The sequence below is a fragment of the Panthera uncia genome (genome assembly GCF_023721935.1).
Source record: "Panthera uncia isolate 11264 chromosome B2 unlocalized genomic scaffold, Puncia_PCG_1.0 HiC_scaffold_24, whole genome shotgun sequence".
In the NCBI taxonomy this organism is placed as follows: domain Eukaryota; kingdom Metazoa; phylum Chordata; class Mammalia; order Carnivora; family Felidae; genus Panthera; species Panthera uncia.
Window position 1 is genome coordinate 37,662,652 of NW_026057580.1, and position 26,852 is coordinate 37,689,503.

Genomic DNA, 26,852 nt, shown 5'->3' on the forward strand with positions numbered 1-26,852 from the left:
AGCGCAAGTCAGCCTCCTTCTAAGACCCATACTCTTTCTACTGTATCTTTCAGACAGAGATGATAGTAAACAGAATACAGTGTGACTGTGAAATAAATCCTTAGCTAAAACTGAAGATGACAAAAAATATAAATTACTCTTTTACAAGCTTTGTTGTGAAAAGGAAAGACAATACACCCCAGGGATTACTTCAGACCATTAATTCAACTGCAATTAACATGTATTTTTTTAAATTTTTTTTTAATGTTTATTTATTTTTGAGACAGAGAGAGACAGAGCATGAACAGGGGAGGGGCAGAGAAAGAGGGAGACACAGAATCTGAAACAGGCTCCAGGCTCCGAGCTGTCAGCACAGAGCCCGACGTGGGGCTCGAACTCACAGACCGTGAGATCATGACCTGAGCCGAAGTCAGACGCTTAACCGACCGAGCCACCCAGGCGCCCCTAACATGTATTTTTAAAGCCATTCTTTTCTGTATTTCTGTTCCTTAAAATAATGTGACACACAAATCTTGATAGTGAAAGTAATATACAATGAGTTCAATCTTCTTCATTACCCTGGATGAAAAAGCTTGTCACACATCAACAGACAAGCTCCCACTAATATCACTTACAGTAAATAACAAGTTTATCTTTTAATATTTTTAAAAATGCTACAAAAGCACCAAAAGGTACTTCAAGGTGTTTTCTGGTTTTAAAAAAGTGGATGGCCCCGAGTTTATCTCTTCTCCCTTTCACTCCAGTAACATGAAAGGGAATTGAAAAAGTAGGAGGTATTGATAGGCATCATTACCTTAGATGAATCTCAAAGGCATGCTAAATGAAAGAAGCCAGATTCAAAAGATTAAATATGGTATAATTCCATGTATGACATTCTAGAAGAAAAACTATGGGGAAGGAAAAGACATCAGTGGTTGCCAGAGAAATAATGAGTATAAAGGAGTAGTGTAAGGGAGTTTTGGGGGGTAGGGGTGATGGTATTGCTCTGTATCCAATGGTGGTTACACAAATCTATGCATAAGTTAAAATGCACAGAACTACACACACACACACACACACACACACACACACACAAAGTAAAGCTTACTTTATGATAATGTTTCTACCTAATTTTTTTTTCAATGTTTATTTTGGAGAGAGAGAGAGGGTGCCACCTGGGGAGGAGCAGAGAGTGAGAGAGGCAGAGAATCTGAAGCAGGCTCCACGCTGTCAGCACAGAGCCCAATGTGGGGCTTGAATTCAGGTGAGATCATGTCCTGACCCAAAGTCAGATGTTTAAATGACTGAGCCACTCAGGCGCCACCTGTTTTATGATAATCCAGAACAATTTTTTAAAATTTACTTACCTCTTTTTGGAGAGAGAGAGAGACAGCACGAGTGAAGGAGTGGCAGAGTGAGTGAGAGAATACCAAACTGGCTCTGTGCCATCAGCACAGAGCCTGATATGGGGCTCAAACTCATGAACTGTAAGATCATGACCTGAGCCAAAACCAAGAGTCAGACGCCTAACCTACTGAGCCATCCAGGCACCCCTAAAACAAATTTTTTAAAGATATGAGTCAAAAAGGATAGAGAGTTGATAGGGGGGAGAAAACCAGAAAAGCATTTTCAGCAGATTTCTAGAAAACAGAAAGCAGACGGAATATGAGCAGGACAGAGGAAGCTGTAATCTAGAGACACTGTAAGGGGGACACCAGTGAGAAGCACGCTGATTGGCCCACAGCCCCTGAGAAGTTCAGACTTGGATATAAAAATTATAGCAACAAGGAATAGGCCTGAAAATGACTAGTTGAAAATTACATACAACAGAATGGTGAGATCCCAAAACCTCTGCCCTCCCCCTCTCAGCCAAATACAATCTCTCACCTCCTTCACTGTCTCCCATGGGTAGGAGATCATTTTTCTCTCTATAAAGTAATGGAAGACAACCAGGCAGAAGGGATGTGCAGAGGGATAGGTATAAAGAAATATGTATAAAGTAGAAAACAGAAGGTGAGGTGGAGGACAAGGCAGAAGGAGGGTGTTAAAAGCAAAAAAAAAAAAAAAAAAAAAAAAAAAACCCAGACCCCCCTTGGACCCCTTCCTTCTGAAGAGGACCAGTGAATTCCTTAGAGACTGAACAGTCCCCGTCAAAGAAAAGGCCTCCAGCCAAATGACTGGCTCCCTGACAATCATTCCCTAACGCAGTACTTCTTAACATTCGATCCCCTTACAGTTGCTGACCTGCCAACTCCTTATTACTTGTCTACGCTTTTCATAATGAATAGGAACAAATAATTCAGAGTGGCATTTCTGAGTAGCACTGCGCTAGTGAAGCCCATCGCTTGTCAAGCACTGGCCACAAACAAAGAACTTTCAATTAGTCTTTTAGGGGCCATCCATATATGACAGATGGTCAAGACTAGCCAGAAACACAAAAAAAGTCACTTAAATGGCCGAGAAAAAAAAAAAAAAACCTAAAACTTAAAACAACAACAACAAAAACCAATGCTAACAGAATAGGAAAGAAAAGCATATATACCCTCAAAAAATATTTACTTTTTAACATTTATTCATTTTTTGAGAGACAGAGAGAGGCAGAACATGAGCAGGGGAGGGGCAGAGAGAGAAGGAGACGCTGAATCCAAAGCAGGCTTCATGAAGGCTCTGAGCTGTCAGCACAGAGCCCGAAGCGGGGCTCGAACTCACCAATGGCGAGATCATGACCTGAGCCAAAGTCGGACACTTAACCGACTGAGCCACCTAGGCACCCCCTCAGAAAAATATTTTATCTGTGAACTAAGATGAATATTTTTTAGAAACAGAATAGAAATAAAGGAAGTCTTAGAAATTAAAATACTTTTTAAATATACATAAAATTCAGTAGACGATAAGGCTGGAAGATCAAAATGAAGAAATCTTTTAGAAAGAACACAGACAATAGTGTTGAAACAACTGGAGAAAAAGAGAAGAAAATTAAGCATCAGTCTAGGAGGTCTAATATCTGATTAGGATAGAAACTGAGTTCTCAAAACCAACAATGAAACCTAGAAGAGGGTGGAGCAATACCTTCAAAACTCTGAGGGGAGGGGTGCCCGGGTGGCTCAGTCGGTTGAGCGTCCGACTTCGGCTCAGGTCATGATCTCACCATTGGTGAGTTCGAGCCCCACTTCCGGCTCTGTGCTGACAGCTCAGGGCATGGAGCCTGCTTTGGATTCTGTCTTCTTGCCCCTCCCCTGCTCATGCTCTGTCTTTCTCAAAAATAAACATTAAAAAAATTTATTAAAAAAAATCTGAGGGTAAATTATTTTAAACTTAATATTGTATATGTAGTCAAACTATCAGTGAGATGTGAAAATTGAAAAAAGACATTTTAGACATGTAAAGGACACAGAAAATTTGCCTCTCAGCTACCACTTCTTAGGAAGCTTTAAGTGCTTTAGGTAGTGCTCCAGTAAACTACAGAATTAGGAAACAGATCCAACATAGAAAGGTGACAAGAGGAGATCATGGGATAATGGCTGTGTAACTGGTCAAGAAAACAACCAGCTCAGATTGGCATAAAAGGACAAATACAGAATAGATCTCCCTAGTAAAAACAGGGAATCAGATTATCTGATATTTGGGGACAAAAACCCTTCAAAACTATTGATGAGAATATGGTGGACCTGACAGAATAACTGGGAAAAGCTTAAGATAGGTTTCTAGAAATTATGTGTTAAAAATGAGGCAATTATTAATTCTAGGAAAAATAAAATGATGTGAAATGTAATCGTGGTGCAATGCTTTGCTCCACAGTCATAAGTAATAATAGCTACTGTGTTTCCCAAATATGATATAACTGTAATAATAATGGGAGAAGGAAAGGTATGTTAAAGAGCTTTAATCAGCAGGTTAACATTATCGAGAAGATATTAATGATGACTACAACCATTAAATCAAGCAATAGCAGACTAGGCATATTGTTTAGATACACTAAAACAAATGCCAAAAGATGACTTTTGGACTCAAAGTGATTATCTCTAAGACTTAAAGAAAGTTGGGACAGGGACTACTGGTTTTCATCATAAGGCTTGTTGATTTTTTTTAACTGTATATACACGTTACTTTGATAAAATATAAATTTATTTATTTACAAAGCTATAAAATCAAATAAGGTCACCGTGGTCGATTTGATTTTAGACATGATATTTATTTTGAAATTTTGAATGACATTAGGGGAAATATGATTTTTATGTTTATTGAATGGAGCATGGGCTAAAAAAAAAGCTCTAAAACACTTCACTAGATCATCCAAACTCTACAAACATTTATGCATCAAAACTCCTCTTGAAACAGCACTCCTTTACTGCCTCTCCCCTCCTTTCAAAAAACACATGTTTATAAAGAAGACTTTTCACCTTAACCAACAAAGGACGATACAAGAATTCTAAGGCATTGTTTCCATGAAGATAGAAGGTGAGCGTTCATTAACCCTCCAGTCAGCTGTTCTCTTTCCTGGTCTGGCTTTTTGTTTCCTGTATGCCCCACCCTCTTCATTATTTCATCATCCTTACTTCTCTACCACTTCTTCCTTTTCTATTTACTAGACACTTCCTTGATCTAATACCAAATTTAGCCCATCTACCTATAACTCAGGTGACAATATGACCACCTCCTGGTAAGAACAGATGTTTCTAAGTAATATATACAAACCTTGCAGTTAATGCTGTCAAAATGATTAATATATATCCATAATGGCAATCAAATCTAGACATAGAAATGTTAAAACGTGGGATTTATTGACCTTGGGCTAAAATTTAGTGCTTAAACATTAACAACAACACTGAGGCATTATTATTTTAGCAAGACACTTGAACATAGCAAAATTAATTTGTTCATTTTTATTAATACAGAACATACTAACAGAACATTATCTTTAAATATAATCAAGGTTACAAACAAACTGATACTAACCAATAAACAAAAAATATTCACTTGACTCTCCTCTTGGTTGAATAATTCTCCATTTGGTAGTACAATTATTTTTACCAATTCATTTTTAACTGCCTTATGATTTCAATGAAACTTCTTAGCTTTTACATATTAAATAATTCCTTCAATTGGGAAATTTCATATATCAAAATACTTCCTGTAAGTCAATGCATTCTTCAATGCCTTCTACTTAACCTGAATGCAATAAAATGCAGTATGATTCTCTAAAAGTTGAATATGACATTAATATTTCCAAAAGATGAGCATAAGCCCCATAAAAAAAGAAATGTTTTTCCTTCCCACCAGGCTTCGCAGAGGCCATATGAATGTTCCGCATTCTTCATAATTAGTAACAGGAATCCCTTAGCGCTCAAACGGCAGGAGACGGGAAGGAAATTAGGCCATCGATGAACTTGTAAATAGATAAAACTCCAAATATATCTTAAGATTCTGTCTTCACCCCAGATGAGAAAGTGTTGGAAGGGTCTTCAACTTTTCTTTCGTGGCACCTTTGGTCCCCTAATTAGAAAAAGAGACGCAGGACGGCAGTCCTCCTTGAACAAAACAAACTCAATCTGGGAAGACTGGCAAAAACCTTCTCTCCCAGTGATGTGTCCCAGAAAATAAATTGCCATGTGAAAGAGGGTCAATGGTCAGAATAAATAACAATATTCTGAAGGACTGACAAGACAAAGAATATTTTTAGACAAAGAATACCCTATGCACTCAGAAATTTCAGGATAATAATACATTAGTACCTCATGCAAGTGCTATTCTACCAGTTAAAAGTAATTATGAATTACAAGTTCTTTTAACTAAATTTCATGTTATACAAAACTTAAGAAGTGTGGCACATTTCTATTAACCATTACATTATTTTTTGTTGTTTTTTTTTAAAAAAAAACATATATTAATCAAAATTGATACATTACCCAGACCTTTTGATTTAAAATATAACTGAACAAAATCATCACAAACTCTGAATAAACAGCCATTCTTCTATACAAATATAGGAGTTATTTTAGTTAAAAAAGAAAAGCCATTTCTATGCAATTAAGCCACCTCTGATTAAGACATACATTTTCATGCATGTTGAAAAAGTAAGTTTACATTCAAGAGTAAGTTCCATAGCAAACAAATTACAGCATTTATTCAATAAGGAATATTAAAATAATTCCAGTTAATAGAAAATAAAGTAACTTCAACCATATATATTATAATTTATCATGTGCATACTGCAAAATCTCCAGAATTTAATTGGGAAATTTAAAGAATTTATTTTTTAAGTGTCTTAGGAAAAACCAACCAAAATAATTGGTACCTTAACCAAAGAGAATGTGCATACATCTCTATATTTGACCTATATGCAAAAATTGAATGAAATATGAAAGTCACTGTTTTCTAAATTTTCTACAATACAACATTAGTACTTAAATCAAAACTTACCTGCAAAATAAAAATAGCCTGAGGTATTTCCAATGCTGAAGCAAATTTCTGAATGTTAAATACCACAAGAATGAAAACAGTTTCCTCTGAACACTTACATCTGGCAGAAGATGAAGGTCTGCCAAGAAATTTTCCCATCTCACCTATATTCTTTTGTCCCTTATAAAGTATAAGCTTCAAGGGAAATGATCACATGTAAAAACATATCAAGTGAGTTGGGGTTCCTGACTGCAACATCTTAATCAAATGGAAAAAGGAATTTTAAATTCTCCCACCTGAGACCCATCTGACCTCTTCAGACATGACCATTAATTCCTATGCTAGACAAGGTAAGCATGTCCTTTGAAATCAAAGCTATACTTGACAAAGAACTGTACTGGATAAATGGAATACTTGAACAACCTCAACAAAGATGGCACTTTAAGCCTTTACACATGACACATGAAAATGATGAAGTGTTTTATTTAGATTTAGATCTTTTTTGTAACTCTGAATCCTGCAAGGTTAGCAAGGTGTTATATTCATACATCTTGTAATCCCTTTCTTCACACAACAGGCACACATATACAGCATCACATGTCAATATAATATTATCAACACAGCATAAATATTTAAGCAATAGATGCATTTCACATAAAAGAGACTATGCATCATATGGCCTGACCCAACAAAAAGCAAACATTAGAATGCCATTTCAGCAGTTATGGTGTTGATATGATCTATATAGTTAATTTGTTTCATACCCGTCATATAGTTCCATAAGACATCCATAAGGAAGAAGCAAAGGACAAAAACTGTTTTTTTTTTAAAAAACCAAAGTTATGTGCCAACTTCAAAAATGACATACTAACCAGACATCAGCATTCGAAAGCTAGGTTGAATAGGACTGGCCTTGATGCACATGCAGTAAATCTGTTTTCAGAATATAAAATTAAATGGTAATGTCAGCAGTATTACTACTGTTTCTATATTTATGATTGATTACTAGTAGTACAACTCCTAGAAGGAAGGAGATGGATCCAATAGTGATGTAAGCAATCCCCAAAAATGGATTTTTTCCTCCCATCCATGAAATAGTGCTCAAGATCATCCGTTTTCGTCCATCAAAAGAGTGTACAGGGTAATCTGAAGAATGTATAGGAAGGCTTTTCCATGTCTAGTTACTTGATCTTTAAAACACAACTTAAAAAAAATTTGGCATTTAATTGCTTGTAATTCACTGGTATAATTCTATGATACACAGGCACCTTACTCACATTTTCCGAACCACAAAATAATTACATGACTATTACCTTGAAGCACTGATTTAGCAAGTTAAACATTAGTAGTGAAAACCAATATAGTTTACAAGCAAAAACAACTGAATTTAAGGGTTAAATGGCTTCTCAGGTACTTTTACTCTCATTACACAGAAGGGGCAAAAGACCACAAAGAAATGTAATGTGAAAAAAATATTTCAGATGAACAGCAATAAAACCAACAGAGGAAGAGAAGACTGACAGACCAGAAGAAAAAGGAAGAATGAAGAGGTTGGAGGTCTCTGTGAGCTCAAAGAGCATGTGTAATAAAAGAGTAATTATGAGAATATAAGAGGACTCAGAGCACAAGGTCAAAGAGTATGATATTGAAGTTTTAACTTGTTGATTTGGAGCAATGACAAAACTCATAGTGTGATGCAGAGGTGATGGCTGAAAGAGTAGAAATGAAGGGTGAACTGTTAAAGAGATTTAAGAAATGGGACACCAGTATATTCGATGAGCTATCTACATGGACCAATTCTAAGATTTTGGCAAGAATTAGAACAGAGAACACAGAACTAAATCCCTATGTGAAAGGTTTACAACCTTTTCAAAGACATCTTTTGAATCAAGTTTAGGCCCCATTTGTTTCTCTTTGCAATTTCCCATCCCTACGGAAGTGCCCTATTACTCCAAATGGCAGACTCTGCCAGTTTCTTAAATCAACCCTAAACCTGAAGCAGGAGTGATTATAATAAGAGTTCTAACTAATATAACACTCTGGGAGACAAACTATCAAATCACTCATGCTAGCCTCTCTGTATCCCAACCCCCCAAAATGGGCTTCTATCTTAATTCTGGTGTCTGGTTCCCACTTGATACCTCATTTTTATAATTACCCTTGATGCTTCGCAGACCCAAATTCCTGTCTCGTCAGTCTTTGAGAGCCTAAGTTCTTTGATTTCTCTTCTCAGTGCCTTGGATGCAAATAGTCTCTTAACTAAGACAAAGTACTAAGTACTCCAAAGACTTCCCTAAATTATGCTCTAGGCTACAGGGTGGTATCTGCCCTTACTCCTTACTAGATCTTCTGGATGCTGTAACAGAGCTGCCTTCTACTCTGGCACTAGCCTCAGGATAATTGCTCCTATGTGGGCCTCGTTTCCAAAACGTGGCTACTTTTAGTCTGTCATTATCAGGTCATATTCAGTTGCATACTCAGGTGCAAAATTAAGAGGCTAAGGATCCAAGAAGACATTTGTTTTGAAATTAGGTCTATTAACCATTCACTAATACATTATAAAACTAAAACTAGTTTTAATAGCTCATTTGGATTATGAAAAATCAAAAATGCGAAGCATTAGCAAACATTCAAATGCTAATATTTGAGAAAATTTTCATTCATGATATATGTAAGCAATGGGCTACAGATTAAAAGATGTAAGGACTTTGTTTAGAATAAAGGGTAGTGTCCAATTATTGTCAGCTAAGGAAGACTTTGTAACCACGCCAATATGGCTATGGCTTGGTCTGATTACTTGAGTGAACTATCTAGAGATGCGGCCTGTAGTAGTGGCAGATGGTAAAGTCATGGCCTTTGGAGTCAATGGCTTGATTAGGAACCCCAACTCTTCTACTTATTATCTGCATAACCTTGGGTAAGTTACTTAAATGCTCTATGTTCCTATATACGTGGCTACGTACATGGAGATGATGATACCCATCTCATAATGCTTTAAATAAAATAAAATAATGCATGAACAGTACTTGGTACAATGTTGACATATAATCAGAATGAAATAAATTATATTTATCAGCACTGAAAAGTACACCTGAATTATTAACGTAAAATAATACAGCTAACGATAAAAGTGTTTTGGTACTATGAACATAATAGTTACAAACAATTATGTTGATGTGAACTAACATTCACTGATTCTTAATATCTAAAGAATATATAAAAGTATATATAGATACATATATCTAAATAAGCTGAATGCTAATTTAGCATCAGTTGTGTTCACTGGCCTTTGCATTAAGCTCAATTACAATTTCCATTGTAGAAATATCTAGCATATTAATAAATCTACCACCAGCATCTTAAATAATTTTATCAAATAATATGCCTGAATCCTAGTACAAAGTTTATAACAGTTTAAGACTTCTAGAAGATATAAGTGAAAAGATACCCTCTCATATGTATACACACATATTCTTACAAAAATGAGATCAAAACTAAAACACAGAATAGCATGTCACATAAATGAGATAAGACTAAACTATACTCTTTCTCTTTTCAAATTCTATGAATCTGTGCACATGGCCAAAAAAGGATACTGTATGTGATATTCAAATAGTATCGTCCAGCTGGCAATGTTGGATGTAAATCACTTTTCCGCTCTATTAGACGATATAACTTACGAAAAGTAGGTAATGCTGCAGTTCGCATCCAAACAATAAAATCCTCATTTATGAACCCATTATTATCTGGTTCAGAATCCAGCATGTACACTGGTTTAACCCAGTTTACTGGCTTTGTTGTATCTTAAAAAAAGAAGAGAAGGGTGAGGGGACAAAATATTCAATTCTATTAGGAGTTTCACTGAAAATTCACACTCAAATAAAACAAAGATATGCAAGACACAATCTGAATATTTTTCCTATTTTCAAAGGTATAAATATATGCATATTCCAAGAAAGTCTTGAAATCTAGAGGCAAACCAATTCCTCATGTAATAACAAGTAATTACAAAGATTTGATGGCTATCTCCATTATGAAAATACTAAAAGTATGCTATGAGGTACATACCAAAAAGCAGATGATTTAATGCAAAGATATAATGGTAAAAAACATTACATTGCAAAATTTAGGAGGTACAGAATCAAAACTAAATTTAAATTTATAATTATAATAAAAAATTGGGTCTTGTTTAAAAGAAACTTGCCTGCAATTTGTAAAGACAATGGCTGAAATGCTTATAAGGAAATACCAGAAAAATTCAAGATTAAATGTACATGCACATTTCCTTTAGAATTTCAGTACATTAGAACATCCTACATATTTTACCTAGCTTGGTATGAAGTTAAGAAAAGTTGCTGTTTGTAAAAAAGCATAAAAGTTTTTAAGATTCTAAAGATAGAAAATTTTAGGTACTTCATTAAAACTCCTTGCTTATATCATATTTGAAAGAAATATTAGTAAATTTTACCTTTAAATCGTTCTTCTAGACTTTCTCCTCCAGGGGGATTTCTGAATTTTACATTTTTATCTGTCCACCAAGCAATACCTTTCTTTTTCAAAGGAATAGGTGTAGGATGAGATTCATTGCCAACCAGAAACAATTCTAATGTATCTAAACACACAAAAAAGAAGAAGTTGCTAAGTATCTATTGAATATCCATAGCATCTACTATACTCTGAGAAATAAGGATCTGGTATCTGCTCCCAAAAGGGGTTATAACAGGGTAAGCAGGCATATGACATATATTTGCTCTTGACTACTTATATGTGAATTATCTATGGTAACTTTATAATCCTAGATGGACTTCTCTTCCCTCAATATAGTTATAGGTCACTTCTCCTATACGGCTAGCTGGTATATGATAAGGCGAAATGTTTTAGTATTAACCCAAATAAAATAATTTGCAGGGTAAATTTGCTTCTCTTCCTTTTCTTTAAAAAATGCACTCCTAAATAGTTTCTGACTTATCCATTTCTCTACCTGCACTGTGCAATATGGTAGTCACTAGCTACATGGCTACAGAGCCATTGACATTATCGTCATATTTGGCTTTTTTTCATTTGGCTGGTCCAAATGAATATGTTTTGTAAGAATATATTATTATACTTTTGAAACAATACATTTCAGAAATTAAAAACTCAGTACAAAAAAATAGAATATAAAGTATCTCCTTAACTTGAATTTAAATTAAAAAAAGAATATAAAATCTCACTCATATTTTATATGCTGAACACAATTTATACAGTAAAAAGGTAGTAATATTTGGGGCATATTGGGTTCAATAAAGTATATTAGTAAAAGTAATTTTACTTGTTTCTATTTAGTGTTTTTTAATGTGCCTATTATAAAATTTTAAATTATGTATACATGTCTCACAATGATGGTTTACATTATATTTGTATCAGACAGTGCTGCCCTAAAAGATCAACTATAGCTCCTTTGTAATGGTATAAATATTTGAAGTTGGTGGAAAAGGCAGCCTGGCTTTTATTTTCCCATATATGAAATGTGAAAGTTAGCAGAATGTCTCCGTTCCTTTCTTCCCAGGGAGAGAATTCATTCTTAAAGTATAAGAATTCTCAAAAAAGTCCCAAATCATTATGACATTCCATTGAATAACTAGTTGATATATTTATTTTAAAGTTGCTGAATTTTTCAATTTCATTCATGTTTACTAGACTACCAAATCAGTATCAATAAATTATACAAAGTTTTGTAATTATATATATTTATAATCCGTATCTTTTGTTTATAACTATATCATACCATTAAACATGCTGTTGGCAATAGCTCCACAAGGAGCAATTGGTTTGTCTTCGTTTCTTCGATAAGGCTCACATTCTTTACTGGGATTCTGATGTTTGAAAGGAAAAGAAGAAAAAATTATTACACAGGCCTCCAGGAGAACTATGAGCTAGCCATAGTTTAATTACTGATTAAAAATTCAATCCCTACATGTGTCTCACCTGCAATGCATACAGAATAGATCTGTATTGTAAAGACTATAAATAACATCACATTTAAATACTCAAATTATTTCTTAACATAATTACCTTACATAAAGGTAATAATTGTATTAACTTTATAATGTAACCCTTCCTTGCATATATTTTGTCATACATGCATATATCAAACTGACTTTTTAAAAATTTTCATATCAACACAAAAATCATACCACAAGGAGTTTTCTGTGCAAGAAAAATTAACAAGCAGTCTGTTGTCAATCTTAAACCAAAAGTGGACTGGAGACTCTAGGTCCAGCTATATACTACTATGTGCCTTTGGGCAAGTTCCTCGGTTTCCCTGGGCCTCACAAAATGAACATGTTCAACTAGATAATCTCAAATTGTATAATTCTAGGTTAATCCCATGGTCCTATGTCAAAGGAAGGAAGGAGGGAAGGAGGGAGGGATGGAAGGGGGCTAAGGTAGATTCATTCCTAGAATATACCGCTCTTCTTTAAATTGTGCATCCAGATACTAGGAAAACAAAAATGTTTTGACTTAGTCCCCACTGAAGATTTCAAGGAGATGTAGCAGTTGCAGGATTAAACCAGAGATTCTACCAAGTCTGAGATTAGGTATATGTCCGGGTTGTTCTGAAACTCCGAAGCTACAGTAAGCCATGTCTCAAAACACATAAAAAAATTAAAAATAAATAAATAATAAAATAAAATAAAATAAAACAAAACAAAACAAAACAGACTAAGATATTCTTGATTGGAAATTAACTAGACCCTAGTTAGTCCTTTTAGGGCTATTCTATTACCAACCAACACTGGCTTGTATCCAACATTCTCTGTGTCTAGACTGGATAAAGAACTGCCTGCATGGAAAAAAAAGGCTAAAGAAACATGTGGCAGGGATCTCATTAAGTCTCTTTAATATCTGACTTCTCAGCTTTCTGTTCCCTAAGCCATCTAGATTTATAAAGTTAGTACACTGAGACCTTGAAGACAGACAGTATATAACTGGCTTATGACTACTGGAATGTTTTGATGAACACTGCGATTTCAAAAAATAAAAGTTTTAAATATAAATAAACTCTCAGAAGGGAAAATATATCCTAGTCACTAAATTCTTCAGTAAGTTTTAAAAGAAAGGAAAATATTATTTACTACCTATACATCAGGTACTGAATGCTAGATACTTTGCAGTAACTGGCTTCGGAAAGCCATGTAATGAGTACCTAATATATCATGTACCATGCAAGGTGCTAGAAACAGAAAAAATTTTTTTAAATAATAAAGTCACAGTGTAACAGAGGAAATAGATCCATACACAACCAATTATTATATGAAATAAGAGTCATGATGAAGGTGTCAATATATGTGTCTATATTCGTTCAACATATATTTATTAAATGTCTTCCATGTGCTAAGCTCTGGCAAGGTGTTTGGTATATGGTGGTTAAAGAAAGTCATGCTCCCTGCCCTCATGAGCTTACAGTGTAGCTGAGAAAACAGAAGACAAATAACTAAATATATAATTACAAATTACACTAAGTGTTATGAAAATAGTGTGCAAGTGATTATGGGGGATGGCAAAATAAATTACTTTGGAATCTATGATAAGGAAAAGTTGGCTCTGGAGGTGGTATCATATAAGTTAAGACCTAAAGAATAGGAGACAAGCATGTGAGAAGCAGGCAGAAGAGGGTTTTAAGCAGAGAATAATACATGCCATTGAGAAAAAACTGTGTATTTCTGAAAAGGTAAAAGGTAAATCTAGTTAGAGAATGGGAACAAGGAGAATGACATGATGACACTGGAGAATTATGCATAGTTCAGGTCATCCTGAGATTTACTCCAAGTGCTAGTAGACCACTGAAAAATTTTAAGCAGAAAGTGGCATTTACATTTTTTTTTTAAAAGATCACTATAGTGACTATGTAGAAAATGACCTCAAAGTAGGGCCAGAACAAATGATGTGGAGAGAGTTTGGAATGAATGATGTGGAGTGTGTTAAGCAAGGTGAGATGTGACTTGGGATAAGGTATGAATGAACTAAATATGTAAAGAAGTTATTTTGTATCAAAGGGCACTAAAGACAATAGCAGGCCTCCAGATGAGAGGGCCTCCAGGGGAAGAGTTAAACCAGCATCCTAGGCAAATAAAATGTAAAAGGGGCAGATTCCTTGGTCCCAGGAATGGTTAGGGAGCGGCTTACATTGCCCAGGGCAGCCAGGTCATAGGTACGTTAAAGACAGAGTATGAGCGGCCGCACCAGGTTCCTCAAAAAATTAAAAATAGAGCTACCCTATGGCCTAGCAATAGCACTGCTAGGAATCTACCCAAGGGATACAGGAGTGCTGATGCATAGGGGCACTTGTACCCCAATGTTTATAGCAGCACTTTCAACAATAGCCAAATTTCAACAAGAGCCTAAATGTCCATCAACTGATGAACGGATAAAGAAGATGTGGTTTATATATACAATGGAATACTACTTGGCAATGAGAAAGAATGAAATCTGGCCATTTGCAGCAAGGTGGATGGAACTGGAGGGTATTATGCTAAATGAAATAAGCCAGGTAGAGAAAGACAGATACCGCATGTTTTCACTCATATGTGGATCTTGAGAAACGTAACAGAAGGCCATGGGGGAGGGGACGGGAAAAAAAAAAGTTAGAGAGGGAGGGAGGCAAACCATAAGAGACTCTTAAGGACTGAGAACAAACCAAGGGTAGATGGGGGTGGGGGAGAGGGGAAAGTGGGTGATGGGCAGGGAGGAAGGCACTTGTTGGGATGAGCACCAGGTGTTGTATGGAAACCAATTTGACAATAGATTATATTTTTTTAAAAAAAGAGTATGAAACAATGAAGCTAGAATAGCAGGTTGGTAGCAGATTGTGAAGGATTTTACATATAATATTAAGTAACTTGGACTTCAATCTGTCCACTCTTAAAATCTTTAAAATTTTTGAAAGCCACCTGGTTTTAAAATCATGTATTTTGATCTAGCTCAGGGATCAATAAATGATAGACTGCAGGACAAATCCAGCCCAGCACCTGTTTTTACAAATAAAATTTTACTAGAACACAGCTACACTACACCCATTCATTGTAAGTACTATCTATGGCTACTTTCATTCTACAGTGGCAGAAGGGGGTAGCTGTATCAAGAGACTGTAAGACCCACAAAACGCAAAATATTTACTGTCTGGCCCTTTACAGAAAAAAATTCATCAATTCCTAGTGTAGTCTAAAAGCTTTGCTTGAAGCCTGTAAGAAAAGAATCAGTCTCCACTTCTTTTGCCCTCACTAAAGACAGGGTGTATCTAAATTTAAAAAAAACTATAAACTATAAATCAACCCCCATTTTCTAGGTCTCTGAACACACCCAATTCATAATCCCCATCAACAAATTCAGAAAGGACTAGGAACCTGGTGTGTCTCACAGGACACCATCTTCTCTGGATTTGAGTCCTAACCCCACATGGATTGCAGAATATTGCACACTTAACCAGAACCTTTCAATAGATTCACTATTTCTTAAGATCTCAAACATCAGGGACTAACAATAAAACCAGTAAAGATAACCTAGAGCAGCTATACGGTCACAGGACTATTCTGGTTATAATATAGTCTTAAATTGCATTCTAAGAGATTCACTGTTTCTTTTTTTTCTTAATTTTTTTTCAATGTTTATTTTTTTCTGAGAGACAGAGCGTGAGGGGGGGGAGGGCGCGGGGGGGGGGGGGCGCAGAGAGAGGGAGACACAGAATCCAAAGCAGGCTCCAGGCTCCGAGCTGTCAGCACTGAGCCTGACGCAGGGCTCAAACCCATGAACCATGACATCATAACCTGAGCCAAAGTCCGATGCTCAACCGACTGAGCCACCCAGGCACCCTGAGATTCACTGTTTCTAAGAAATCCTCAATAGCTCTGGAACTCTGAAGATTTGCTGCATTAGCAACAATTACATAAAATACTTGGGCACCACCCACCACTATGAAAAGTTGAACAACAGTCAGGAAACTAAGATCCTCTAGCCCAAATAAGGCTGGGCATCAGAAGGGAAGCTTGTTAAAAAGATATTTTAGAGCTTCACCCCTGCAGAGACTGGTTTACTACACTTAGGAGAAGTCTGGAATCTGTATTTTCAAAAAGGTTCTCAGACAATTTTTCGGTAACCCATCCTTTGAACTTTACTACTCAGGCTTACCACAAGTTAAAAAACAGACAGCATACATGTTCAATTCTAAAACATAACCTCAGAAACTAAAAGTAGTTTATTTATACATTCTTACCGAGTATAACAGTAATGAACAAACTCAAAAAAGAACCAATTATATACCCAGAATACTAGACTCATCAAAATTCCATTACAGACTAATAAAGCAAAAATCCAATGACACTACTAGAAAGAAGCAGGTAGTAAGAAATTGTAAGAAATCATTAATCTGTGCAAATTCCAGGCAAAAAAAAATTTTAACTAAAAACCCTCACTAAACAAGTATAAATGACAAGTAACACTTTAATTTCATCCTAACATTATTAAATTTAACATTTGTAACTGAATAATTATTACACATTCTTATTTACATCTATCACATTTTCATATTTCATCATTTTACTTACAAGCAAAGCACTAGCATCTCCATTTAGCTGACTGTCATCTCGAGATTTCACATAACGACGATGGTTTTGATAGAAATTAGACAGTCCATAATACATAAACACATTACCCTAGAGAAAGAGAAGGGAAACAATTCTCATATGAAACTATTAAGTATAAACTTGTTTCATGCATACTTAAAGGCTATGTCATTTGGACTATATTAGTTGAGAATTTGTAGTAACTTAAAATAAGCACTAGAGTGAACCCTACCAATCCTTAACAATCTAAAGCAGTACAAATTGTAAACAAAGTTAAAGAAGGTATGGTACAAAACTCGAAGAGTAAACTTTGAAAATATCCTTAAAGACTTCAAAGAAGCACTATCTGCATTAAAAAAAAATACCTCAGGGAACCTATTAGCCTATTCTCTACTTTCAACTTCAAATTTTTTACAATTCAGATTGGTTTTCACCCAGAGTCAACTTTTCATTTTTTTCTTATACAATTTTTTTAATGTTTATTTATTTTTGAGAGAGAGACACACACACACAGAGCACAAGAGGGGGAGAGGCAGAGATGGAGGGAGACACAGAATCCGAAGCAGTCTCCAGGCTCCGTACTGTCAGCACAGAGCCCATCGCAGGGCTCGAACCCACGAACCATGAGATCATGACCTGAGCCAAAGTCGGACACTCAACTGACTGAGTCACCCAGGCGCCCCCCAGAGTCAATTTTTCAAAGGGACAATGGTCAACTTTTATTTATTGCCCAAGTAAATTCTGAACTTGAATTGAGACATAATATATTTCTCAACAAGATACTACACGTAATATAAGTAATTAATAAATTAACAATTAGTAAAGTATCTAAGATAATGAGTCAATGTGTAACAATAAAAAAATACTTTAATATAGCTGGAGGAGCCAATTGGAGTAACTTGTGAAAGAAGGGTAATCTATATACACCACAATTGTTGAGAAGGTACCACAAAACCATCTTGAATGACTTAGGGTTATATATAGGAGGTAGCAGAAACAGTAAGCTATTTTCTCATTTCTGGTTGCCACCTCCATAATCTATAATCAAAAGTAACTCAATTAAAAAAAATTCAGTAACATTTCAAGTATGCTTTATTTGATTTGCTATTTTCACATACACAATTATTTATTTAAAATTTGATTTTCAAATGTCAAATTATGCAAACTTTCCCACTCTGTATAGAGAAAATGTTTATATACATAAAAACTTTTTTTTTGGTTATCAAAAATATCACAGAAACAAAGAATATGCTTAAAAATATCTCAACTAAGAAACAGTATAGTAAATTCAACTTATAAACTGAAAAAGAAATCCTTTCAATGAATACTAAGACAAAATAACTTTGAAAAGGCTGTTAATCCAATTCAAAGTTTGGTCTTGTGAAGGGACACAGAGCCCACAAAAGAATGCACTTTTCAGAAAGAGAAGCTCTGAAATAAGTGTTTTTGGATGGGGACAGAAACTACTGAAACTACTAATCATTACAAGTCTGTTTTATCTCCTTAATTCTGTCTGTTTTGACAAAAGCAGAACTTAATGCACCTATCTTTACAGTTTTCTTCATCACAGTGAAAAAGAATAGAATTTTTATGATGTTTTAAATTTATATGGGGGCTCCTGGGTGGCTCAGTTGGTTAAGCGTCTGACTTCGGCTCTGGTCATGATCTCACAGTTCGTGGGTTCGAGCCACACGTCAGGCTCTGTGCAGACACGCTCAATGTCTGGAGCCAGCTTCCGATTCTGTGTCTTCCTCTCTCTCTCTGCCCCTCCCCTGCTCACACTCTCTGTCTCTCTCAAAAATAAAACAAAACATTAAAAAGAAATTAAATTCATATGTTATTTCTGCTGAAACATAGTAAAATAATTAAATTACTGTCTTCTCCCAAATTTATTTTCATGTTTTTTAAGATAGTGTTATTATCCTTTATCTCAGTGCAAGAGCATCTACAACCACTAGATGGCAACTATCTACCAGAGACTATAAAAGTCACCGAGGCCTTTAAAAATATTTTAAGTGTGAAAAAATCTAAAAAGTTGACATGTATTAAAGTAGTTTGGCTCCCTGAAGAATAAAACACTAATTTTTTAAGCTCAATTTTTAGGTAAAGGAAAGCCCAAACTGGTCGTATAATGCCTATTCTATATCTTCATGTCTTTTATAGCATCTGCTCAATTTCCAATGACGGATAAGTATGAAAGCAAAAGACACACTGACAACTACACACACACACACACACACACACACACACACACACACAGTGTTCTAATTGCTTATCAAGACATAAAAGATCAATAAGGTTTCACTAAGTGTTTGCATTTATGGTAATTCCTATCGGATAGAAAATAATACAATTAAATGATGAATGAATTAGTAAATGTTCTAAAGTAAAACTTGCTTTAGAATTAAAAGTAGGTTAAACTATTTGATATAAACATGATAAAACCTTGATTTGTATAGTAATAAAATTTTCCAGTGAAAAGATAAAATATTTTAAATTTAGTTTATAAAGTACTAACTTAACTACTTAAATAAATACATATATTTAATTACCAGAGAGCATAATGCAACAGCCAAACAAAACAATCTTGCTCAAAAGTGTATGTACTTCAAAAATTAAAGTGATTACAAAAAAATGAAATAACTAGTAAAAAATTTTTAATGAAGTATTTTTTAAAGCAGGCTTTTCTAACACATTGGGAATACTGACCTCAAATGACTGTTCCAGTGTGAAGTTAATGGTACAAATACAAGGTGTCACATTCGGAGACAAACATTTATTGCAGGGACTGGAAGGGTCTGTTCCGGTATAATCAATCTGTAAGAGAAAAATGTAAGTAAGCACTCCCTTGAAGAAAGTGGATACCCTCTGAAATAAATTGCTATTCAAAGGAAAAATGAGTCCAATGAAACAACTTATAGTACAGAAAAAAGTTGTTTTTAAGGTATCTGTTTATATTGACAAAGTAAGGTAATAAAAACTGGAAAGGGTCCTATATTATTCTACTGGCTCATCTTTCCTAAATTCGTCTCTCCTTTTTACCAAGAGAAATATAGTTCTACATAAAATCAGATATAAAATTCTTTAAAAAAATTTTTTTAATGTTTATTTATTTTTGAGAGAGAGAGAGAAAGAGAATGAGTGGAGGAGAGGCAGAGAGAGAAGGAGACACAGAATCTGAAACAGGCTCCAGATGTGGGGTTCGAACTCACAAGAGGAGAGATCATGACCTGAGCCAAAGTCGGACGCTCAACCAACTGAGCCACCCAGGCGTCACAGATATAAAATTCTAACTACATGATGTATAAAGATTTCAACTGCTATATAAAGTCTAAACAATTAAAATACCAAACTGATAACAGAGATCAATAAACCAATCATTGCTCTCAAATCTTCCCATCTTGAATACTTTTCAGTCACCTCAGCTTTCCATGGTACATTTTCAAAAAAAACAAAAACAAAAAAACTTGGTGTTGTAAAATAAAGAATTTGTGTTGTCTGTGTCCTGGTTTTCTGGCAGGGAGCTTCTAAAACCCTTGGAATTTCCTGAATGACAGGAGTATACTTGTTTTTGATAAGCCTCTTGATTCACACACTAGAGTTTGTGCTAAAGAGATGGCTCAAGATGGGGGCTGGTCACCAGAAAGACTGTATGTGGTTAGGGACTTTGGCCCAGCCTGACCTCTGGGAAGAGGGAGAAGGATAGCAATTTAGTTCAATCATGTGGGCTAATGTTTAATCAATCATGCCTGGCCATGAAATGTCAATAAAAACTCTGGAAATGGAAGCACAGGGGAGCTTCTTGGTTGGTTAACCCATTGATGTGCCAAGAGAGTGTGATGTGCCCTGATTCTATAGAAAGGCAAAAGATTCTTCTTTCAGGATCGTCCCAGACCTCAACCAATGTGTCTTCATTTAGCTAGCCCTAATTTATGTTGTTTACGGTAAGACTGCAATCCTAAGTATAGCACTTTTCTCAAATTGAGTCATTCAGACAAATTATTGAATCTGAGAAGGGTCATAAGAACCCCAGATTTACAGTCAAGTGCAGATGGCCTGGAGACCTCTAAACTTGCAACTGACATCAGAAGGACAGGTGTGTGTGTGTGTGTGTGTGTGTGTGTGTGTGTGTGTGTTGGGAGGGGAGGTCTTAGGAAACCCCTGGATTTGTGCTAGTTAACCAGAAGTGTGGGTAGCCTGGGGACCTGACTTGCAGCTGGTGTCTAAAGTGGTGTCGGTTTTGTTGAGAACCATGCCCTTACACCAGTGGAGTTTGACGCTAGCTCACAATGGTTAGTGTCAGAGTTGAATCCTCTGTACTCTACCTATACACCCCTCCCTCCCCTAACCACTGGCAACCGCTGATCTTTTTACTGTCTTCACAGTTTTGCCTTTTCCAGAATGTCGTACAGTTGTAATCACACAGTATGTAACCTTTTCGGATTGGCCCCTTTCACTTAATATGCATTTAAGGTTACTCCATGTCTTTTCATGGCTCAACAGCACATTTCTTCTTAGTTTTGAACATTATTCAATTTTCTGGATGCACCATAGATTATTTATCCATTCACCAACTAAAGGACACCTTGGTTGCTTCCAAGTTTAGGCAATTATGAGTAAATCTACTATAAACATCCTTGTGCAGGTTTTGTGTAAACCTACGTTTTCAGCCAATTTGAGTAAGTAACAGAGTAGGGATGCTGGATTGTAAGGTAAGAGCACACTCCATTTTGTAAGACTGCCAAACTATCTGTATTATTTTGCATTCCCACCAGCTGTGAATGAGTTCCTGTTGCTCCACATTCTTGCCAGCATGTGCTGCTGTCAATTTTTTGGATTTTCACCATTCTAATAGGTGTACAGTGGTATCTTGTTTTAATTTACAATTCCCTAATGATGTTATCTTTCATATACTACTTGCCATCTGTACATTAGGGACAAAATATATCCTCCCATAATTCACATGTTGAGGCACTAATTTTATTTTATTTTTTTTAATTTTTTTTTAACGTTTTTATTTATTTTTGAGACAGAGAGAGACAGAGCATGAACAGGGGAGGGTCAGAGAGAGGGAGACACAGAATCTGAAACAGGCTCCAGGCTCTGAGTTGTCAGCACAGAGCCCGACGTGGGGCTCGAACTCATGGACCGCAAGATTGTGACCTGAGCCGAAGTCGGCCGCTTAACCGACTGAGCCACCCAGGCGCCCCTAGGCACTAATTTTAAATGTGATTATATTTGGAGGTAGGACCACTGGAAGATAATCAGGTTTAGATGATGTCATGAAAGTAGGGCCCCCATGATGGGATTAGTGTCCTTATAAGCAGAGACCAGAGCTCTCTTTCTCTCTCTGTCCTGTAAGAACAAATTGAAAAGGCAGCATCTGCAAAGTCAGGAAGAGGGTCCTTACCAGGAACTGAATCTACTAGTACCTTGATCTTAGACTCCCCAGACTCCAAAACCATAAGAAATAAATGTCTGTTGGTTAAGCCACCTGGTCTGTGTTTTTTGTTCGTTTTTTGGGGTTTTGGTTTATTTTTATTTGTTTGTTTTTGCAGCAGTCCAAGCTAAAACAGAGTTTGGTACTGAAAGGTGGGGTGCTGCTATAACAAATACCTACAAAGAAAGAAGTGGCTTTGGAACTGTATAAAGGGTAGAGGCTGCAAGAAACTGGAGATCGATGCTAAGAATATAGACATTAAGAGTAATTCTGCTGAGACCTCAGAAAGAAACCTGAAGAGTCAGAAAGAAAGCTACCATCCTCTAAGAGAATGCATAAATAATCATGAACAGAATACTGGTCAAAATAATAGATGGTTAAAGTCATTCTGATGAGGTCTCAGACAGGAACAAGGAACATGTTACTTGGCAATGGAGAAAAAAAAGTGATCCTTATTATGACGTGGCAGAGAACTTGGCTAAACTGTGTTCTAGTGTTTTGTGGAAGGATATTTTGTGAGAGATGAAACTGGATATTTAGTTAGAAGATTTCTAAGCAAAGTGTTGAAGGAGTGGCCTGGTTCCACCTGACTGCGTATAGTTAAATGCAAGAAGGGAGAAATGAATAGAAGCTGAAATAATGTTAAGCAAAAAGGGACCAAAACTTAAAAGATTTGGGAGATTCTCAAGGCTATCCACGTTGCAAAAAATGAGAAATGTTGTACTGAAGAGAATACTATGGGTGTGGCTGAACAACCACTAGGTAAAGCTGTTAGTGTGGGTGTGAACCATGGACGTAAACAGCTACGCCAGCAGAAATGATACCAGTTTGAACCAAAGAGGAAAGAGTCGGGACAAAATGAAGAGGGCTGTGGGACTTCTTAGATCCTACCGGACTGATCAATAGAACCAATTCACTGCAAACATGTGCTATTATTCTTCAAAACAAGGGAAGAACTACCCCAAAGATGACTCAGACACCATCAGGACTTCATCCTCAGTTCAAAGATGAAAAAGGGTTCAACAGGCCAGACGGTAGCAGCCAAGAAAGAGCCTTGCAGCAAGACTGACAGCCTGGTGGATCCTGAAGGCAGAGCATCAAACCAGAGGATTACACTTGAGCCTTAAAATCTAATGGTATTTGCCTTGCTAGGTTTTGAAGATGTGCTTAGAACTTGTAACCCCTTTTTTCCTCTCATTTTCTCCCCTTTCATATAAGAATGTCTATGCCCTATCAGTTCCTCTACTGTATTTTGGAAGCACAGACTTCTCATCTGGTTAAATAGGTTCACAGTTGGAGCGAAATTTTGCCTCAGAATGAATGAAACTGAAGTGTCACCCATATCTGACTGAACTGATATTTAGATGAGACGTTAGAGTTGATGCTGGAATGAGCTGAGACTTTGGGGGACTGTTGGGATGGAATCAAAGTATATTTTGCATACAAGAAAAACATGAACTTGAGGAGCACAAGGGTGGAATGTATGAACTGAATTTATCCCTTCCAAAATTTGTACTGTGAAGTCCTAACCTCCAATTATGATGGCATTTGGAGGTGAGCCTTTGGGAGGTAATTATGTTTAGATGAGGGTTATTAGGGTGGGGTCCCTATGACAGGATTAGTGTCTTTAATAAAAAGAGGAAGAGAGACTAGAACTCTCTCTCTGCCCTTGTAAGGACATAGCAAGAAAGTGACATTCTGCCAGCCAGAATGAGGGTTCTCACCAGAAAATGAACCTACCAGCACCATGATCTAGGACTTCCCTGCTTCAAGGACTGTGAGAAATAATTATCTGTTGTTTCAGCCACCTGGTCTATGGTATCTTGTCATAAGAGCCCAAGTTAAGATATTGTATACTTTCTTGGGTGAGATATCTCTTCAGGTCTTTGCTCATTTTTTAATTGGGTTTTCCATTTTCTTATTGCTAAATATTAAGAGTTCCTTGCATATTTTGGATAATAGTCCTTTGTCAAATATATCTTTAAAAAATTGTTTTCCTAGTCTGTGGCTTGTGTTCTCACTCTTTCGATAAATAAGAATTTAATTTACCTTAGTAAAGTACAAAAATAGCTGTTTAATTTTTATTTCTGAAACTGAACATTTAAACTTTATATATGGATGTTCATTTTTTCTTTATAATTGGAAAAAAGGTTAAAATCAATATATAGAAAATAGAGCCAGCATCTAATTGCAACATCTGACTGCTCTTCAAAAAACACAAAACTGCTTCATCTTGGTTTTGTCAAATTCTGATATTGAAATGTTCTCCATCAAGCTTATTTGTTTACTAATGAAACTTTGTTTAGAGAGAATTTTTTTTAATTAAAAAAAAATTTTTTTTTAACGTTTATTTATTTTTGAGACAGAGAGAGACAGAGCATGAACGGGGAAGGGGCAGAGAGAGAGGGAGACACAGAATCAGAAGCAGGCTCCAGGCGCTGAGCCATCAGCCCAGAGCCTGACGCGGGGCTCGAACCCACGGACCGCGAGATCGTGACCTGAGCTGAAGTCGGACGCTTAACCGACTGAGCCACCCAGGCGCCCCAAGAAAATTTTTATTCACTGCAAATATCTAGGAAAAGTTAGGCACATAACTACAACAAGGTAAAAACACAGGTCTCCTAAATGAAAAGAGGCAAAGCATATGTAATTTAGCACTAGACCTATTGGGCCACAACCTTTCATTCAGGGCCTCTATATGCACAATATTCCACTGAAAGCCAAGTTTTATGATACTGAAAAGATGAGACCATTTAGAAGACAGAACTATATTTTATTTTATTTTATTTTTTTAATGTTTATTTATTTCTGAGACAGAGAGAGGGAGAGACAAAGCATGAGTGGGGGAGGGGCAGAGAGAGAGGGAGACACAGAATCAGAAGCAGTCTCCAGGCTCTGAGCTGTCAGCACAGAGCCCGACGCAGGGCTCGAACTCACAAACCGTGAGATCATGACTTGAGCAGAAGTCAGTCACTCAACCGACTGAGCCACCCAGGTGCCCCAAGACAGAACTATATTTTAAAATCTGTATTAAACTTCATTAATTTTTTTCAAATTTTTATTTTCAAAAATCTCCACACACTATCTCTCTTTTTTAAGACTAATTTAAGGATTTAAAAAAAAAAAGTTGCCAGCTGGGCCTACTACCATTTTGTATGCCTTTGAACAAAATCCTCTCAAATCACTCTTTCAAATTAGTTTCTAGGACAAAGTAGGAAAGAAGGATCATTAGCTGTGACTAACCAAGGGTATACATTATTTATTTATTTGAACAAACATAATATGATAGAATGTTAAATCTAATCAATTATACTACAGTATATTAAAACTGAACATTTTATTGGAACCAAGAATAATTGCTGAATATTAAGTTATACTTCAACAAAATAAAGGGATAGCCAAAACATTTACATTACAATCTTTTGATTACAGTTTTCAAAATATACAAAAAAATTGCATGTCTTTTGAGTTCAGGAAATCTGAAAGGAATTTTTAATTTTTTTTAAATATTTATTTATTTTTGAGAGAGTGCATGCAAGCAGGGGAGGGGCAGAAAGAGAGGGAGACAGAGAATCCGAAGCAGCCTCTAAGCTCTGCACTGACAGATCAGATCATGACCTGAGCCAAAGTTGGATGCTTAACAGACTGAGCCACCCAGATGCCCCTGAAAGGAATTTTTTAAAAATCACTATCATTAACATATTAAGCCTTACTACACACAAGGCATAACATATGGTACAAAGTAGATACAAAAGCAATCGTATCTTATACTTCAATACATTTTACACATTCCTTTCTATTATATACATACTGTATATCATCTGATCCTCACCAAAATTCTGTATTGTTATCTCCCTTGTATGCAAAGAGAATACATTGAGAAACCTGCCCAAAGTCATACAAATAGCAATAGCTGGTAGTAGACTAGAACCGAAGATTTCTGACTCCAAACCCAATGTTCCTCCCACTAAATTTTTTCTGAAGACTCATCAGTCCTCTTTGCCTCTAGAAGACTACTTTATCAAAGGTATCACGTGAATACAAAGAAAACTATAAATGCTAAGTGCCAACTGAATGGCAAAGAGGACAGTGAGTACTAGGTGAACCAAAACTTTCTTAGAAGAAAAAAGAGGGGCACCTGGGTGGCTCAGTCAGTTAAGCATCCAACTTTGGCTCAGGTCATGATCTCACAGTTCGTGGGTTCGAGCCCTACCTTGGGCTCTATGCTGACAGCGCAGAGCCTGGAGTCTGTGCTGGAGTCGGATTCTGTGTCTCCCTCTCTCTCTGTCCCTTCCCTGCTGGCACTCCCTCTCTCTCTCTCAAAAATAAATAAACATTTTTAAAAAAATGAGAGGAAAAAAGAATTTGAACTGAGCCATTAAAAAAAAAAAGTAAAAAGAAAAAAAACATTTGTACAAGTGAAAGAGGGGGAA

The 26,852-nt window shown here is 36.1% G+C and overlaps 1 protein-coding gene and 1 long non-coding RNA gene across 3 annotated transcripts in view; one reads left to right on the forward strand and one right to left on the reverse strand.

The window, feature by feature from the left end:
• The first annotated feature begins 4,477 nt into the window (after positions 1–4,477).
• On the forward strand, positions 4,478–8,096 carry LOC125937935 (uncharacterized). Of its 2 annotated transcripts, none has more exons than XR_007462554.1 (3): positions 4,478–4,639; positions 6,568–6,728; positions 7,812–8,096. It is a non-coding gene; the product is annotated as an uncharacterized LOC125937935 (long non-coding RNA). The 2 variants fall into 2 exon arrangements; XR_007462553.1 differs by having other exon boundaries at positions 7,860–8,096.
• The window catches only part of TMEM30A (transmembrane protein 30A), a 38,935-nt gene continuing 16,822 nt past the window's right edge, over positions 4,740–26,852 (reverse strand). Inside the window, exons 2-7 of the mRNA XM_049652898.1 lie at positions 19,689–19,796; positions 16,962–17,069; positions 12,146–12,233; positions 10,847–10,990; positions 9,975–10,181; positions 4,740–7,524 (exon numbers count right to left, since the gene is read on the reverse strand). Of these exons, the coding sequence (XP_049508855.1) occupies positions 7,331–7,524; positions 9,975–10,181; positions 10,847–10,990; positions 12,146–12,233; positions 16,962–17,069; positions 19,689–19,796 (849 nt within the window). The 3' untranslated portion in view covers positions 4,740–7,330. The remainder of the gene's footprint in view (positions 7,525–9,974; positions 10,182–10,846; positions 10,991–12,145; positions 12,234–16,961; positions 17,070–19,688; positions 19,797–26,852) is intronic.